This window comes from Stegodyphus dumicola, chromosome 8, assembly GCF_044657685.1.
Source record: "Stegodyphus dumicola isolate Sdum_Otavi_A_Nest chromosome 8, ASM4465768v1".
NCBI classification, from domain to species: domain Eukaryota; kingdom Metazoa; phylum Arthropoda; class Arachnida; order Araneae; family Eresidae; genus Stegodyphus; species Stegodyphus dumicola.
This window is the reverse complement of record NC_140775.1, coordinates 133,630,264-133,649,824: the sequence shown is the minus strand read 5'-3', so window position 1 is coordinate 133,649,824 and position 19,561 is coordinate 133,630,264. Positions and strand designations below refer to the sequence as shown.

The 19,561-nt window shown below is 32.8% G+C and overlaps 2 protein-coding genes across 2 annotated transcripts in view; both read right to left on the bottom strand.

The window, feature by feature from the left end:
- Positions 1-9,346, bottom strand: part of LOC118205050 (uncharacterized) — a 47,983-nt gene extending 38,637 nt beyond the window's left edge. Inside the window, exons 1-5 of the mRNA XM_085823031.1 lie at positions 9,336-9,346; positions 8,481-8,567; positions 7,760-7,789; positions 7,469-7,537; positions 5,212-5,298 (exon numbers count right to left, since the gene is read on the bottom strand). Coding sequence (XP_085679157.1) covers positions 5,212-5,298; positions 7,469-7,537; positions 7,760-7,789; positions 8,481-8,567; positions 9,336-9,346 — 284 coding nt within the window. The remainder of the gene's footprint in view (positions 1-5,211; positions 5,299-7,468; positions 7,538-7,759; positions 7,790-8,480; positions 8,568-9,335) is intronic.
- Positions 9,347-13,082: 3,736 nt separating this feature from the next.
- Positions 13,083-19,561, bottom strand: part of LOC146995967 (uncharacterized) — a 32,714-nt gene continuing 26,235 nt past the window's right edge. The window contains exons 11-12 of the mRNA XM_085823061.1: positions 17,122-17,160; positions 13,083-13,157 (exon numbers count right to left, since the gene is read on the bottom strand). Coding sequence (XP_085679187.1) covers positions 13,092-13,157; positions 17,122-17,160 — 105 coding nt within the window. The 3' untranslated portion in view covers positions 13,083-13,091. The remainder of the gene's footprint in view (positions 13,158-17,121; positions 17,161-19,561) is intronic.

Here is a 19,561-nt window from a genome sequence, read left to right as displayed (position 1 = left end):
ATTGAGCCCATGGAGAAATATCTTCAAAATAATTTTTACCGTGTAAATATTATTGTAAATTTAAACTACTAGGAAACTGCTATTATTAGAAATTAAAACTAAAAACTAACTATTTGGCCAAAGGATATGATGCTGTTCCTAAATTAAACACTAGAGGTCGAAAAGGAATTCCGGTTTTGTAGATTTTGAACAGACTATAAAAACTAACACTACTAGTATTAGGTGGCATAAGTGATTTTTTAAAATGAGTTGGGAATATATCAGAAGTTTTAACAGCTGTTTTAAATTTTATAAGATCAGAAGTTGGAGGATTCATAGAGATCGAACAGTACAGGTGTGTATTTTCCAGTTTTGTGTTTCCATCAATGTAAGTGTGTCATGCAAAGCTGAAAGCTTTGACATATTGTTTTTATCGAAAAATACACATATATTACTCGAGTCACATAACTTATAAATGAATGTCTATACTGCTCGATCTTTAAGATTCAACTTCTGACTTCACGAAAGTTAAAAGAACTGCTGAATCTTCTCATATACTTCCTCAGTTTGAAAAATCACCATTGCAACCTGTGCTAGGTTTTATGTTCTTCCCCAAAGTCCACAAAATTGGAATTTCTTTTCAACTTATAGTTCTTAACCTAGGAACCTTCTTCCGTTTCTAGACTTGCTGTGTAGACGACATTTCCGCACTTTTTGATGGCTATTAAGATGTACTCCTGATTTTATCTGCTATCATCCCATTCATCCAAATATCCAATTCACTTTTGACACTGAAACTGGCAATACAATTCACTTCCTTGATATTATTATAATCCGCAACGAATCTGATTTCAGCACTACTGTTTACCTTGAATCTTCTTCTGTTTGTTTGCGTCTACATGCTGAATCCTGGCAAAAGAATGTCTTCTTTTTACTATTATGCATTTCACGCTGTCAGAGTTTATTTCTCATCTTTACTTTCTCATGAATTCAATTATTTGAAATCAGTCACTACTGACAGAGGATTTTCTTACTTTGTTATTGATAAATTCTTTAAAATATTCCTCTTGCCATCATAAATGATATTCCGTTGGGAGAAATGATATTATAATCCTGTATTCTTCTACTTCATCCTTCATCAATTGCAATATTGAGCGGATTTTTCAGAATTTCAATTTTAAAAGCATTTTCTCACCTGTCAATAAAATCCGTAGTTAGATTCTCAAAGATTCAATTGACATTAATTCTTCGAAAATGTGTAGCATAGCTTGTTAGTCTGGTTTGAGCTATGCAGGGAAAACTAAAAAAGAGTTAATATTTCGCATCAAGGAACCGATCTCATGCCCAAACAGAAGAAATTAAAAACTTTTTTATAGCTAATCACAGTTGGAAATTTAATCCCGAATTTGACTTGTGAAAAAATTATCCGAAGAACTTGTTCAGTTGGTGAATTAGATTTCTTTGAAACTTTTCATAGTCACAAAGATTTAAATTGTTTAGTTAATGATATTAATCCAGTCTGTAACGCTTTCCAAATTCTATTAAGTTAATTTTTTTTCTGTTTCTGCGGAAAAGATGGCGCTACGTCTTCGGGTAAAAGTCTGAACCAAAGTTACAGATTTCAGAGATTTGGCTACAGACGTTTTCTTTGTAATGGAAAATCGTGATGCCTCACTTCCGGAGTCCATTTGACGTACACTAGCGAGCTCTCAAAACTAGTAAAACCAATTTGTATCTGATACAAACTGGTTTACGTTAACTTTCGAAAAAACTATGAGAAAACGTCAAGTTCAAAGATGATCAATTTCTTTCCCGCCTTAACGCCCACTTTCCAGAAGTCCTCTCAAGAACGAATTGCTTCAACTGAAAAGACTGTGATGGATTTCGGATAACTGCGGATACTGCGGGATAACTGAATTTCGAATAATGTTAACTGCCGGTAACTTTAGCTCAGATAGATGCAGAACCGAGCCACAACCAACAAACTTAAGACCTCCATATTAGACAAAAGGTGGATCTGTCAGGCAAATCTCGGCACCAACTAGAGTAAATGTATTCACTATGTTGCTGCCTGTCCTACACTTAAAGGCGAAAGACTAGAAAACATCGCTCAAAACCATGTCTGAACTGCACGGTGAACAGAGACCACTATGGGACACCGCTCTATAATTCTGAAAAGTTTACTGATCATCAATAATACCCCCGCGAGCAATACGCGGACTTCCTAATCCTATTGTAATTAAACAAAATTCTGTGGATAATATACAAGCCTTTGCACAGCTAATTATACCTTTAGTTTGGGGAATTACGGCCAATTCCCTATCGGTTCAATCTCATTGAACGATCTTCCCTGAGGGTTCTGAAACAGCCTGGCTCGAGTTTTGTTTCCCAAGAGTGCTATGTCATTCTACGATTCCAAGAAGGGGGTGTTTCTTTCGTGTAAGAATATCATCAATTTACTCTCTAGAGTCCTAGAAATTGCTAAAAAAGCGCAAAATAACGAAATCGCCAACTCAGATATTAAAGTTGGCTCTCACCCTATTAGAAATTTTTGTAGAAATCTAAATTTGTTCAAATCAACATATGATGAAGCAACCTGCGTGCGACGTGACGGCAACCAAAGGCGCCCAGATGCCTTCCTGGCCCGTTTCCTTTATTTGCAGATGAGTATTTATCTTCTCACCTGAGAGATAGTGCCATGCTATCGCTAGGACGGACTGTGAGTTTTCTCCAGAGGCAAAGTGCTTCATTTTCGATTTGCCTTTCAATTCCCTTCCATGCGATGTTCGCCATGTTAGGAACTTCCTATTCTTAGGCCCTAATTGGGATTCCTTAAGGTCTTTCTCTTATTGAGGTAAGAGCGGGAATTTTTCCTGCTGTGTAACAGAATAAACAGCTAAGCATCAAAGCATCGACTTTTTTGCTGACTTTTTGTTCTTGATGAAGGGGAGCCTCAGAATCGAGAGAATCGTAATTAAAATCTACGCCAAATACAAGGCTGTTTCTCTGCCCAATGTTATTTTTTAATTTGGCGTGTTTCTCTTCTTTTTTAATTTTATATGCTTTTAATTGTGTTTTAATTTCGAAATTTTTACACTTTTGAAAATTTAACTTTCTAAAAAGTAGAGTTCTAAACAATGCTATCTCTTTAACGCAAAAGGAATGCTACCTGAAAAAAATAGTATCCATTGAGCAACACGCCTAAGGCTGAACCTTGGATTAAATTGTTCATTCCAGATCCTTAAAACTCCCATTATTTAAACTAAAATCTTTCAAAATATTTATCTAAATGTTTTTTCAGTAATAAATGTTAATGTCACGAGCATCAGAAAGTCTAATGTTAAGATACAGATTTTTCCATTATAAGAAATATTAAATATTTTTGTATGACATAAACTTTCGTGAATTCTTTTGAGACCTCCTTCATATATCTATATATTCTAAATTAAATATCAACACTGCATTTATCCGCGTAAATCTACGCAATATATTCGTAGAGCTGATATTCACAATATCTCTCGTGCTTCTCGTATCATGAACCTGTATTCCATAGATTTTTGTTCAATAGTAAGAAGTAAAAGTGTTAATAAATAAAATGTTAACTTATGTATCCACTTTTTTCATTCCAGTACTTAATGATGCGTTCGAGTAAATGAAACCGTAAGTTTAAATTTACAGATTTTTCCATCATAATAAAAATTAAATCTTTTTGTATGGCATAAACTTTTGTCAATTCTTTGAAATGAAATAAATTAGACTCTTAATTTTAACTGCAGTTCAATTCAATTCAGATTGACATGCCATAATTAATGAGACAAGCTCTCTGTCCTAATAACTTCAAATTCTGGTGTATAATTTCACGAATGAAACCTTAAATCTCTCTTCGAAATACTCACAATATACTCCCATGTACAATCAAAAGCTCCATTTCGGAAAGTCCTGATTAAAAACGACTAAGACAGCTTACCCAATTAAGGTTAATTAAGTCTTTGGTATTTGCTACTTTCCCGCTTCCATGGACATAATTAGAGTATTCAGCTCAACTATCATAAACAAGCTTTTAAAGCAATGTGTAGATTACCTTAAAAATAATTACACTGATTTGATAGATACTAGTTTCCTTTGATTGCGCGATAGTACTTCTCAATTTTAAAACGTGTTTAAGACATGTTTGTAACGATGAATGTGTATAAATGCTTAAAGAATTTAGCTTACTATTTTAAAAAAGCAAGTGATTCGATGGCCCAAACTGCAATTTTCGCTGTGTACGCAATTAAATTCTCATTATCTGTAACTTGCAGATTTTTCCTGCTTTCTCTAATTGACTTCCTTTTCAAAATCATTTATATTATAACCTGGATATGTAGCAGCTTCACATATTCTAGACGATTCTGCAGTTTTCAAGTTGTTTTATAAGGAAACATGAACTCCAATTTAACATTGCCTCACATACGTGAGTTGAAATGAGGAATGTACCCTACAAGATAGTTATCTAAATAGTTTAAATTGCATACTTTTCGATATACATATACAAAAATATGTATTTTCTAAATATTGATATTAAGAATTAAATAAAGAGTTATCTTAATATGTTTTCTAAATTTTTAATCTAGTAAATAAAATGCCTGGGTTTCCCAGAAAGGGATTTAAGAGGAAAACTTCTTTTTATAAATAGGTTATTGTAGTATATTTTCTGAGAAAATTCTAAAATAGCAATAAATAATTATTAATGTACTAAAATGTAAAACAATTAGTGCGATACTAAAGTAGATGAGATCGCCATCATTTGAAATGCGATTATAAATGCTTTCAAAACCCAGTAATGCAGTGAAACACACCTAACAGAACGGGAATTTGGGCATCAAGTTATTAAATAAAATATAATATTCAATTTTACGATATTAAAAGTTTAAAGGTACGATTTTAGATGTAAAATATAATTATGTTTAGAGGGTTATTTCTTAAACTGATATATCACTTAGATTGAGCTGTATTTATATTTTCTCTGTTACGGGTTAAGAATAACTGCACGTGGGGTGAGTATTGATTAGTCTGCATATTAAACGAAAACTATCCTTGCTCTTATTTGAGATAAACACCAGATTCCTTAAAATTAAATGGTAAAATAACCGCAGGTTAATAAGTAATTGTATTCAATATCCAGTCATTTTTAAACGCACTGAATTGGTTTCGCTGTGACTGAGAAACTTTAAAGAACATTTATTAACTTACCTAGATGAAGATTTTAAAATTCGGTTTTCATGGATCTTTGGTAGCTTGGGAATTTGAGAAGTCTTTTGTTTTGGGTCTTGATCCTCCCTAAAATTAGAAAAATGTCTTGTGCAAGAGAAACGTAAGAAATGCGGGCATTTTCAATCCCTTCTGACGTTATTAATCGGCATCACGTTTTACTTTCTGTTTCTTTCCTATCATTTTGTGATATTGAAAAGATGCAAATAAAATATCATATCCTGAAACTTATCATTAAAAGAAGAAAAATTACAAAATGCTTTTAGTACTGCTGGTTATAAAATTGCACAGTACCATTTGAATTGTTGGCAATAGATAAATAGAATTCTACAGAACCCAGCTTTTCAAAGAAACTGGGAAGACATCCTTTCTAATAGCAGCTTTCCGAATAATTCACATTAATTATTTTGATTGGTAAAATAAAAGGTTATGACGGTGCTGAAAATTACCCTGTGTAAAAATGTAACATTTTCTGTTTTAAATAGGGCCTTGAACTTACCGGATTACAGGTCAGAAACGGTTTTATGATCATTCAAAGCAAAGAATAACGTTGAATATCCTGTTACACAACACTGATCTCTAATTGGACGAAATGTGTGTTTGACGAATACTTTGCCTAAAAATGTTGTTTTAACTTTATGATGGATTTCATGCATTTTATATGAAATAGTTACATTTCATTGACTGGGCCTTTCAATGTCAAACAGGTTCCACGATCTTACAAAGTAAGTTGCTTACTGGCCCTTTTTTTAATATAATTTTCTTCATAAATGGCTTATGTGCTTCTATAAATGTCGATCAGCTCCTTACGTTTGGCCAGCAAAAATGATATGATTCCTTATTGTTCACTTCCTGAAGAACTGGGAAACTGAAGTACCTATATCAGACAGAACATCATTAAACCAAGTGTCATCAGCCTAGAAGGGCGATTCAGTGTTACATATTTGAATCCTTACTGGTGACATCGCGAGCCTGTTTCTATCCCGTAACATCCAAAAAGCTATTAGCGTATTTGGAAATGAATTGCTACTCTATAACTTGAGGAAATTTTAGCTCTATTGTTTACGTTTTCATTTAACCGATCCATATACATTTTACAATTTGCATATAGGAAGTAATTTCTATAGCTTCATAAACCAAATGGATATGGTATAACACATAACCTCATATAACCTTGTAGAGTGATTAGATAAAAATATATACAATGAGTAATTTTGGTTTTGAAGCAAGAGATGTGACACATGTGCAATGTCGTGGCCGGGCGTTGAACCATGGACCTCTCGAATATGCCCTGAGTGTGCTACCGTAACACTACGAAGGGGTGCTGGATAGAGAGAGAAAATAACCTTGGACTTGCCAGAAGGGTGGACCGCGCCATAACATATAACCTTATTACAATATATGTCTGTATTGTAAAAAAAATAGCCAGTTGCTTGTTAAAATTCTCTCTGCGCTTAGTCGCCAAAATTGGCGGCCATAATCACCCAATCTCTGACCTGAAAATACCAAATGTCGCCAAAGGCGCAGACGATTTAGCAAAATTTCACGAATAACTATTTAAATTTTTATCTTTACAAATTTAGCCATTTTTGTGTTAGTTCTCTCTCTGTTCTTGACTGAAGAAAATTACTCATTGTGTTCTGGTTTATTAGGAAACGCCAGTTTTCAGGTAAATTGGAAAAAAAAATTATACAGCCCATTTTCGACAATAGTACCATTTTCTATGCATTTTGTGTAAAAGAGTATCTAGTTCATAAAACTGGAAAAATAATAATAGACTAGCTACACATACGGCATTGATTGCAATACAATTCGAGAGAAGTAGTTAATTATAAGTTCACACTATCGAGAAAACAGCCAAAGTTTCAAATGAGTTTGCTTATTCCCACTTGCAAAAATACTATCCTAATCTCTTACCAGTAATAATAGCAGGACACTGAAAAACTTCAGTGTAGAATTGTAAAACACTTTTTAATACGAAACGTTTTCAGATAAAAATTCCGAATTTTATTTATCTATACATATATTTTTTGTTTTACTGAAGTGAGATACAGATACGAGGAAAGCATTTAAAATGCAAACAGGCTGTTCCAAATAATATCATGAATAAAATCACAAGCCTAGCAGTGCTTTCTCGCAGACTGATGTTTGTTTGCCAAAACTTGTATATAACAGTGAAGAAAATTTTATCATCTCATGATTATAATAGGATATGCATGCATAAATAATTGAAATGTACCCTTTTGATTCCAGATCAGGACCCACAGGTGCGAGATGAAGATCAGGATTCTTATGGCCAGTTTGATGTCTAAAATTAAAGAAAAATATGTTTACGGAACTTCTAAGAAAGTTAACTACATAAACTGAAATTAGAATTGGAAGGATAGAGAAAGGAGAAATCAAGAAAAAATGTGTTTTGTGCATTTTAAAATAATATTAAAGTATTTTACATGACAAATTTAAAGAGCAATTGATGAGAAAACATAATTAGTAAATGTAATAATGTTAATATTTAATAAAATAAGCTTACTGTACATGCTGTGAAGTATTGTAAGTATTGCTGTAAAATAAAAAGATGACATTAGAAACCTCTAAGTAAGTATCACACAGTGTAAATTTTCAGTGCTCGAAAAATGTAGAGTACATGAAATATATTATTCCTGTACTTTTATTATTAATTGAAGTTATTTTCACATTTTGAAAATTCTATAGTGATACTGAAACAAGAAAAAATTATCTATGATTCCATTTTTTAGGAATTTAGTAATTAATATGCTTCATTAAAATTAAAACACGAGAATTTAGGAAAGTTTAAGCAATAAATTATCCATTTTAGAGATGGAAGGAGAGAAACGAAAACTACTTTAAGAATATTACCTAGAAATAAGAATCTGAATCATGAAGTAAACAATAGAGTATTATGTAATTTTTTTAAAACGGCGGAATGTCTTGGATGAATTATTATTAATCATTACTCTAACAATGAAATGCACGTTTTAGTCCTTTCAAAAATATTCATAATAACTATTTATAGTTCCATATGCAACGGTCTAATAGCTCTATAAATAAATGCAGTTTTACTGCTATTATTATTACTGAATAATATTGATTCATATGACCAAAGACTCGAGCGGAAATATCCACAAAATTCTCAATCGCTATGAAAATAACTATATTATTAGTATTTTTATGTATAACAATCATACGTGCAATATTTTAATGAATTACTATGTTTACTGAAGTCACCATACCTGATAATACTTGGAATTTTACGAGGAAAGGGAGGACCTTCCAGTTTTGGCCTTTTCGCTGACACAAACTCAACCTTTTTCTTTAAGCTGAAATATATTATAGCATCATTTGTAAAAAGTAATAAACCTTTTAAATTTAAATCTAGAATTCGCATAATTCGGATACCAAGTATTAATGTTTTGATAAATTTGATAAAAGAGCTTTAAATTTGAAAATAAAAACCAAATACAAGAAAATTATGAGAGGCATTTGTTGATAAGGATTATTAAAATTAGTTTATTCGTATAGCTTTTAAAGTTATGCTTCTTCATCCTTTCCGATAACAATGCTTTGATTGCGGTCCGACTCTAATAAAATGACAGTAGAATTGAGAAGTTTGAGTGCTTTATTTCACAAAGAAAATTTTATCAGTATAATACTGTAAATTATTTTCTTTCAAGATGACTTGGACAAGACATCGAGAATATCTTTAGAAAGTCAGTAGTTTCTAAATCCTAAATTCCTGGAAAAATAACTGGAAAAATTCTTGGAAAATTGCTGGATAACAAAGATTTCTCGCATAGGAAAATAAGGTATGTTTTGCAGTTAAAATTTAGAAATCCGCTTAAATTCAAAACACATAGTTATTATTTAAATATTTACTATACCAGCAATAAGGAACTTTTCTTGCTCAAACCTAATAGAGTAAGAATAAGTATTTTGATTGCATTTCTTGAGCATATATTTCATTAAGAGATACATTCGTGTGTGATGAATTGATAAGAAGTGAAATACTCATTTGTTTTATAAACTCTGCCCATTGTGATATTAGGCTTTCGCGAAGGTTTCCTGTATTTAACTTGTGAGATACTTACTCTATGAGCATAATTTCTTAGAGGTAATTATAGATTTGTCAGAGTCTAAAGCAAAAGGATAAGATATGAGTGAGGAGTACACAAACAAATGCTCCAGAGAAAAGGAATCGAAAATCTTGTAAAAATAGTCTTATCATACGAGCTTTTGAAAATTCCTGAAATATTTTGCGAAAAAACAAACATGTTTTAGAGCTAAAATATAATTAACCTTCTTTAAATGTAGCACTTGCATACTTGCATTTATAAAGCAAATAATAACATTAGAGCTAATTTGATTTGTCGTTTTATAAAATATTGCGATGTTTAAGAGTAACAAAATAATCGATGTGTCAAAACACCTAATATAACGCACTATTTACAAATTGCATTCTGAAGCACAGAGTAAGTATAAAGGTAATTGGTTTCACGTGAAATTATCTTCCACCTCGTAGATCAACGCAACATATTAAATTTAATTATTGTTGATAGTTTTGATTCCATTACTGCATAGCTGCTTTCACCAGCTCCTGACAGCTCCGAAAAGATTATGTACGTACGTAGCTTATTGTCTTTATATTGCAGAGTTCACAATAAGCAAAGCATAGCTTTCGCCCTATTGTATGTGGCCAAAGTCTTTGACCGCTTTTTGGCATGAGAAACTGCTATAAAACCTCATCAAAATCAGCTTTGTAAGTGAAATCATTCTTTTGATTTACTCTTTCCTGCGTAGCAAAAGGTTCACACTACGACAATAAAACTATTACTCTGAATGCTCTCCTTTTGAAGCTGATGTTCCACAGGGCTCTATACTAAGCCCTGTATTCTACTTCCTTTTTGTTTATAACTTCCAAATGACATAATGAATCTTGATTCTTTTCTAGGTTGCAATGTTTACTTGCATCATTACGAAGTCCAGAAGAACAGATTTTTCTATTCAAAGACAGCAGAAAGTACTAACTCTCATTGAAAAGCTAAAATTACAACTGTTTATGATCAGATTGTACAAGACTTTGGAGGTCATGAATAGTGACTTATTCATTTTTAATGAAAGAGTTCCTGCAAGTAAGTGGGCCAAATATCTGGGTATTACATTAAATATGCATTCCACCTGAACCTCTCAGGTAAATCAAGTGAAAGGCAAAGCTACAGGATTTATGCCGCGGTTAAAGGCCTATCCTGAAGAACAGTTCTTTTAGAAAAGTGTGGCAGCGATGTGGTCAAGTTTAGATGTGGCAAAGTTTTCAAGCAATTTACGATAGGAAACATCTCTGATAGATTTCATCTTCGAATTATTGTAATAAAACGGGTTTCAATTTAAAATTAGTGACTTTAATTCCACAACAAAAGACACAATTAATGACTTAAGTTAATCCGCAATAACCCGATTAATTAATTAGAAAAAGTTACTTATTCAGAATCTGTAACTCCAACTAAATAATTACACTCTTTCGCTCGTCATTATTTATTAGAATAGATATAAAATGGTAGGATAGATATTTATAATTTAAACACAGATTTTAGAGTACACGTCAAACAAATCACACACAAATGATGAATTAATAAGTGCGATGCATCTTGACATCGACGATAGACTCATATTTGGGCAACCATTTCGCAAGCCCTAAATTATGGCCACTCAAGGGTACAGGTACAGGTTGAAACAGGCTGGCATTTGTACGTCTTTTTTTCTGTTGCCGTGTTTGTTCTGTTTTCGTGTTATATGGCTTTGTTTGTTGCGAGATTTTGCAATCTTTCACGATTTTTCATGTGTGGCTTCTTATGTAGAACTATTTACAGTTTTTTAGAAAGCGCTTTTGGAAATATTTCAGTATAACAGTAGACGGTACGGAGTTAACCTTTTGAAAGCCAAAGCCTTGATTCACGTGATTACTTAAAATGACAGAATATATCAAATTCGATTTCCGATTCACAACTTCTTCTCCCCACGTTCATTAACGAACGTGTGAAATGTGTGAAAGTTTCAAATGATACAAAATCTAGTCCCGAACAAGGAGCTACCATTAGCCACTGAGTGCTTGCTAAGTCATATTTAACCTAAACATAAGAAACCACAAAAGAGTTCTTTTACTAGCAGACTGTCTACAATAAAGATGAACAAATACAATGCATTTGGGGGAAATTTCACCTTAGAATATTGTGTAATAAGAAGCTAAAAACATGACATACGATCTTGGTTCGGGCTGCCGTTCGTAGTTTGAATGAAGGATCATCTTGGGCGCTTTGTTCATGGAGAAAGTTAAGAAACTTACCTGTTCCAAAGATTAGATATGTTCTGTTAAAATGTCTTTAGCAGTTATGTTAAAATTTCCTTCAATCAAATTAATTTAACAGGTTTAATAATTGTCCATAAACAATAATTTTGATAACTTCTTTAATTTTTTAATAGACATAAAATACTTCTTTCGCGATAATAGAATCGTATGCTTTCAAGGAGTGAGGTTTTAAAGGGCAAAAAAAGTGAACTCGTTTATCAGGAAACCTATTTAACAAATTATGTTTGCTATGCACGACGAAATTCAGTAAAAGCATTATAACAGGAGTCTAGAAATATATCTAGAAATATTATTTCAAAGCATGGAGCCAACAAATTTAAACATAATCCTAGCTCTTGTATACTGTAGGCTTTTAATAGATTCTCTTTCTTTAGCACACATATAATTCTAATTTTCCTGAATATTAACCCACGTCTCGTTATGAAACTATTTAACCATTTTCAGTATATATTTTACTCTGTGCTTGCGTTTTGCACCTGTGATTTAAGGGATTGGCTCAATAAACCCCAGTTTGACGGTTGCGTGATCATCACTAATACCTCTGATTTAAGGATAAGATTACTTAATTGGGCTGCGGTCAGTTAAATTTGGATTTGGTTCAGAATTTAGATTCGAATCTGAAAAACAAATAAGCAGTGGCGGTGTGTGCAGTTTACGCTTTTTTGAAATCTGGAAGGAATATCGCATCCTCCTGAGCTCAGTTGCAAAAGAAGAAAACCGTGTTGATGACAAATTTGTTAAAATCATTTTGCTTTGGACAGACACACTCAGAAAACATTTAATTTAACTGATGAATTTTTCTTATTTAAAGGGTTTTTCCTTAGGGCCAACAAAGAAAAAAACCCTAATACGAGCAAGCTTACAGCAATAATTCTTCTTGCCAAACTGTTATATTATGTCTCACTTAAAGAGCGTTTTCCATCAGAAGAGCTGCCAAGATGACCGTTCATTCATTCTCATATGTCTCTTACCAGAAAAAAGAATATTAAAAACCATTTAAAAGAGATTATAATCAATACACACGCTTGCTTAAGCTCTGATGAAAGCCTTAAGTGGTGTAACTTTAATCTATACAAAGAAAGCGAAATATATCTCAAATAACGTTCGAAAAGCATTCTAGGCTAAAATTCTTCAAACACAACACTTGAGCAGTTTGACGCAAAGCTGTTTTGTTTTGTTATTTCCGGACGACAGTTTTGATATTTCTTAAGAATCAATGCTGTTTTGTAAAAAAAGCAAGTCTGAGTTTAATTTTCCTTTTCTGGGAGATAGTCCAGTTGTTTCTTAAGAAGCAGTGCTATTTCTTAAGAACAGAAATTCTATGCCTCCCATTATATTTATTAGTAAAGGAAAAGTAACTCTTTCTGAATATAGGTAACTATAGGGTAATCGATATATTTTAGTGTCATTTTGAGTATTTTAGTTTACAAACAGATACATTAAGTAATAAACATTTCGAAAATGTAACACTTGCTTTTCCATCTCATCTGAACTCCCTCCAGAGTGAGGTAGCGGTCTTTTCGGGCTTCTGTCGCCTGCAACACATTCCCTGTAAAATACATATGGCTAATTTGAGATTGAAATACATGTGTATGAAAACAGCAAAAGCAAGAACAATGCATTTCTTATTCAAAATAATACTATGTTATTTCCGATAACAGAAGTGAAGTAAATGTATTCTTGTAACAAAGAGAAAAAAATAAGCTCTGTGAATTATGACACAAAAATATAAAAAATTAATATTAAAAAACTAACGCAAAGAGGTAGAAGTGACAGTGTAAAAAATACAAATCGTGCATTCTTTGGTACAAAAAGTTCCAGGACACTTTTTTTTATTTCTGGGTTTGCAATATTAAAAAGGAATAAATGTTGTTTTTATGTTAACCTGGTATGTATTCTTACTTGATATGATCTCTCCCATGTTGCCATGCAAACTTACTAGGTGGTAAGGATGTGCTTAGCAACACACTGTTCGGACTGTTGTCGCATTCGTTAACGTGATACAATGGATGCTGATTGTGTGAAAAGACTGAACATTATGTTCTACGTTAAGCTCGGGAAATCATTTAGTGAAACATGAAAGATGATTAGGCAACTATATGCGGGAGAGGCACTTTTAAGAAATCGTGTTTTCGAGTGGCATAAAAGGTTTCGTGAAGGTAGAGATTCAGTGCAAGACGATCCCAGAGATGGTCACCCGTTTATAGCACATACCGATGCAATAACGGAGCGTGTAATGCACTTATTGCAAGAAGTTCGTCAATTAACTGTCTTATGATATTAGAAGAATTGTATTTGAATAGTGATGAGTGTCATAAGATTTAACGCGAATATTTAGGGAAACGGGAACTTAATACAAGAATTGTCCCTCGCTCAGTAACAGATGAACAGAAAGAGGAAAGACGAAGAAGTTCTGCTTAACTATTGGACAGAGCCAGATATGATCCTACATTTGAGTCAAAGATTATTGTATTTTTTCTTGTTTCTATCAGTGGAAAGGTGACTGAAAGGAATGCTTCATCAAGATTACGACCAACGAGCTGTGACAAATGAGCTTGCAAGCATCACAATTGAAGATTTCCCCGCTTGCTTTCAAAATCTCCAGAAACATTAGCCGGTGTGTATGCCAAGGGGATCTTTTTTAAAGCCAAGGGGATCTTTTTAAAAGCCAGTCGTTAACCATTGTTATAATAAAAGATTGCTTTATTCTTTTCATTACACTAAAATATTCTTTAAAATAGGAGCTACATCGGTTGGAAATCTTGCCTATTCATCACGATTATAAACTTAAGTGTTATTAGTTTCATCTGCATCATTGAAATCCATTTAATACTAAAACCACTGGATTTTCTGAACACCTGTATCAGAGGTATATCACTCATTTAGACAGCTGGGGGAAAAATTGCTTTATTCTTGTAAAATATGAAAATGGCATGCTTACGCACACATTACTTCAAATTTTAGCCGGTTTTTTTTTTTTTTAGAGTTTTAAGATGTAAATTTAGGATTTGTTTAAATTCAAAAGGAATAATTCGACATCTTATTCATTAGTAAATTATATAACTTTTATAACAATAACCATTTAAGAAAAAATTCTAATTTTAAACTGCCTACTATAAAATTATTTTTATTATTTATTCTTTTCCAATTTCCCAACTTTAAATTCAAAATAACAATATATGTATATACTCGTATATATAGAGAGAGACACCTTGTACCTTTTATTTCAATTTTTCAACTTGTATTTTATTAACTTTGCGGGAATTGCATTGTTTATTCTGTTTATCGTGTTTATAACGATTATTTTGACTTTTATTTCGGGGATATGGCAAAGATTAAATTTTATTTATGTTAATGAAAATAACTTTGAATTGACACGCCTGAAAACGAGGGTGTCGGGGGACACTTTACTCAAGTATATAAAAATATTTACTAATACTATATCCAGCAGAGAAATTTTCACTCCTACTTAATTTGGCTATAATATCTTGAGATTTCAAAAAATTCCATTAACATAACGGAGCTGTTACGTTCAAAGTGAATTCTTTGTAGTACTTCACTTGAACTCATCTCACTTTAATCTCACTAAATTAAAACTCGACTTACAAATTTGGCCTTAACTAAAATTGCCAGTTTTTCGTAATGTTTCTTATTTGAGTAAAAGACGAATACACCTTCTCATTTATTAATTATTGTTAATTGAACGGGATTTAGTTTGTTTCCCTTGAAAATTAACCAATTTCAGATCAATGACGATAATTACTTGGTTTATTAATTTCCATGTTTAAAGTTTGCATTTCGATTTTTTATAATTTAAATTTAAGTTCCTTTAAAAATGTTATTTTTGGTATTAAATTTCATACTTCTGGGTTGCTTCATTCAGATACATTCTACTAACTTTATATTAAGAGATACTATAATTAATGTTACATTAGTGAATAAAATATTTATATAGATATATATATATATAAATAGATAATGGAACGAATAATCCGGAAAAGTGCTGCAATAGATTAGGGATGGTTCTTTGCGTTGAAAAAATGTAGAAAGGTTTTACTGCAGAGTCAGAAAGGTGACACTTTAAGACAAACGTAGCTATAATTTCCACACATAATTTTATTCCTTGATAATGAGTTCTTACGATGCCTATTCTTTCCAATGCACATCATCTTTACGGGTGCTATGTGCATCCAACAATTTCATACAGCTTATATTATCAGAGCAATGGACAATAGCTAGTAGGGGTTAAGTTATATGTCTAAAGAGCATGAAAGCGAAGTAGAAGTATAGGAAAAGCATCAGAAGAGTTCTAGATATATAGCAAAATATTTCTTTAATCTGATCGGCTGACAGATGACCGCATAACTGCATAAGCAAATATGAAACGAGTGAATTTTGAAAGATGCAGTCCAGTAAAATTATTACAAACAATATTATAAACAATTTCTATTTTTATAATAGAAAGGGATTTTATAACTAAATTAAATTGGGATATAAATACGACTATTCTCAAATTAAAGTTAATATTTTTCTTTTATATTTTATATCTCATATGTGTATTTATATATCAATAATCTAGCAGAAATATAAATTTTGGTGAAAAGTCACTTCTAAGTTTGTCATAATATTACCATTTTTAAGGCAGATTTTGGTAGGAAAATATTTCAAACTTCTCTTATTCCTGTAGAAGGTTTAGCAAAAATGTTTGCTTTTGTACCAGAACTTGTGTGTTAGAAATACAGAGAGCACATAGTTGCTAAAAGATTAACAGAAAAGTCAAATTTAGCAGATTCTATTTAAAAAGCTCCTGAACTATAAAGAAATAATACGAGAGCTTCATATATCTGATTATATAAATAATTTTGTATTTAAAGCAGTTATAAAACATTAATTAATTAGTACTGAACTGCATGGATTGTAATGGTAATCTCAAATTCATTGAAAGAAAAATATTCAACAAATGAAATTTATTCAAGTTGTTTGCACAGGTAATACAGATATCTTTGTTAAATAATTCTATAATCCGATGCTCTTTAATCTAGAAACAATCATGATAATTATTAAAGGAAGTAAAGATTTTAGTTTGATAAGTAGAAAACATTAAAATGCTACAAACGTTTGTCTTTTTTAATTAAATTCCTTACATAAATAGTCTTTCTTATAAAAATTATAATGTATATGCTGATGATTTTTATATTTTGTATATTTTCTGGAAAACGTCAATCAGAATAAATATGTAAAAATTTAGTAAATTTATATTTATTATTACTATATCTCATGTACCTTCCATTACTATATCTTAGTATCCATACCATTACTATATCTTGCTATCCATACCATTACTATATCTTACTATCATGTACTCTTAAAATGATCGTAAGCACAACATTGTTAAATTTTTTAGACTGTTTCATAGAATACTAAGATCTGAATTTCAAGGAAAATTTTGAATGTTTGAGTTTTAAATGAATAATAATACTACTTCATAAGGATACCTGTGTATTTGAACTTACATTCCAGATATACAGGCTGGTCTTCTGCATGCTATGCATCTAAATAAAGAGAAAATCATTAATATTAACATATGCACAAATTTGGAAGGAATTTTGATAAAACATAAAGCTCACATTACACGCTACGACGAAATTTCCACATATGACATTTTCGTATTACCATTTTTCGTTAGAATTCGCACATTTAGTAAATATCATTATTTCAGGAAAGTTTCTCAAAATTCATGTGTTTGCGACTATTTTCAAGCTTTTGATCACAAGGAATTATGTGACTTTTATGCAGTATTTTCTCCTTCACAGATTTAACATCGAACAGATTTCTGTTCTTAAAAGTCAGTAACAGACTACTGCTAAGCCCACAAGACTTCAGCCTACAATCCTAGATCACCAGGGATCTTATTTTACCTGGTAAATTCTCATAATTATACTTTTTCTATGCAGCAACAAAAAACTCGTGTTGGACTCTTTTAAATGAGATGTTGTTTTAGGGCAACAGATAGTATTTTAATAGCTTTATATGTAAAAGGAAATTTTAAAAGACATGACTGTTACAGCATTTCAAACACTCAGAATGAAACGTATGAATATAATGTAGGAGTATTCTAAATTTTGGATCTTCGAAAGCGCCAAATTGCTTCGAGCACATCAAGAGATATAAGGCATTAGAAGAAAACCACACAGAAAGAGACTACACATTGATGACGTTATTTCCTGTAAGAATTATACTTTCATGAATTTACCCTATAACACTATAGACGCAATGTGCATGTATATGAAATAAGCTACATCTTGAAAAAGCGAATTTCTACCATCAAATATTTCATGACATCTTATTTTTCGACATTTACGGAATTTCCAGTTGTCTTTCAGCAGCACATATTCATGGGTTGCAACAGCTATAAGTTTTAACTTCAGAATAATTACTGTAGCATTATGTAATTCGTGAATTACCTAATACCAGAGCATGTACCGCAATTTTATGACTATTTACGGGGGCAAAGGATTTAATCTTTTATGAAGGATTTATGTTAATCGACAGAAATGAGAAATTCTTATGTTTAAAATCAATCATACCTTACTGCAGTTGCCCATTGTTACGTATTTAATTATAAATACTAGCGGGCAAGCCCGCCAGCTGAGCGGGCTGAAGCCCGCTACCTCAGGGGATGGATGCCTTCGTGGTATTCGAAAGTTGGACCGAACTACCAGTGTACAGCGATTTATCTGGACTGCGCCCGCTTTATTGACGTATGCATGCAGAAGATACTGCATACATGTTAAAACATGCGGAATATCACGAAAGTACACATGCAGCCAGCCCGCTCACCGGGATTCGAAAGTTTGACAGAACTACCAGTGTTCGACGGATTTGAGCGGGCTTCGCCCGCTTTATTCTCGTATGCATCCAGAAGATACTGCATACGTGATACCCGTGCGTAAAATCACGAAAACACACATGCAGACAGCCATTTCGCGGGTATTCGAAGGTTGGACTGAACTACCAGTGTTCAGCGGATTTGCGCGGGCCCCGCCCGCTTTATTCAAGTATGCCTCCAGAAGATACTGTATACACGATACACATGCGTAAGATCACGAAAACACACATGGAGCCAGCCCGTTCGCAGGGATTAGAAAGTTGGACCGAACTACCAGAGTCCAGCGGTTTTGGGCAGGCTGCGCCCGCTTTATATACTTATGCATCCAGAAGATACTACTTACACGATACACATGCGGAAAATAACGAAAACACCCATGCAAACAGCCCTTTCGCGGGTATTCCAAAGTTGGACTGAACTACCAGTGTTCAGCGGTTTTGCGCGGGCTGCGCCCGCTTTATTCACTTATGCATCCAGAAGATACCGCATCTACGATACACATGTGTAAAATGACGAATACACTTATAGAGACAGCCCGTTGGTCTGGATACGAAAGTTGGACCGAACTACCAGTGTACAGCGGTTTTGCGCGGGCCGAGCCCGCTTTATTCAAATATGAATTCAGAAGATACTGTATACACGATACACATGCGTAAAATCACGAAAACACACAGGGAGCCAGCCCGTTTGCCGGGATTCGAAAGTTGAACCGAACTACCAGCGTTCAGCGGTTTTGCACTGTCTGCGCCCGCTTTATTCACGTATGCATCCAAAAGATACTCCATACACTATACACATGCAGAAAATTACGAAAACACCCATGCAGCCAGCCCGCTTGCTGGGAATCGAAAGTTTGTCCGAACTACCAGTTGTCTGACATCTTATGTTTCTGTCACATCAAACATCTTTAGTGCTTCAAATACCCAGTTTTGATTGAACATCAGGAAGTATTTTTAATATATCTTTTAGCAATGGCTTGTCTCCTGGTCAGTTGCTTACATGATATATGGATTTAACTTTATTGAAAGTGCCGATGAAGTATCGAAGTTCTTTTATATGCAACA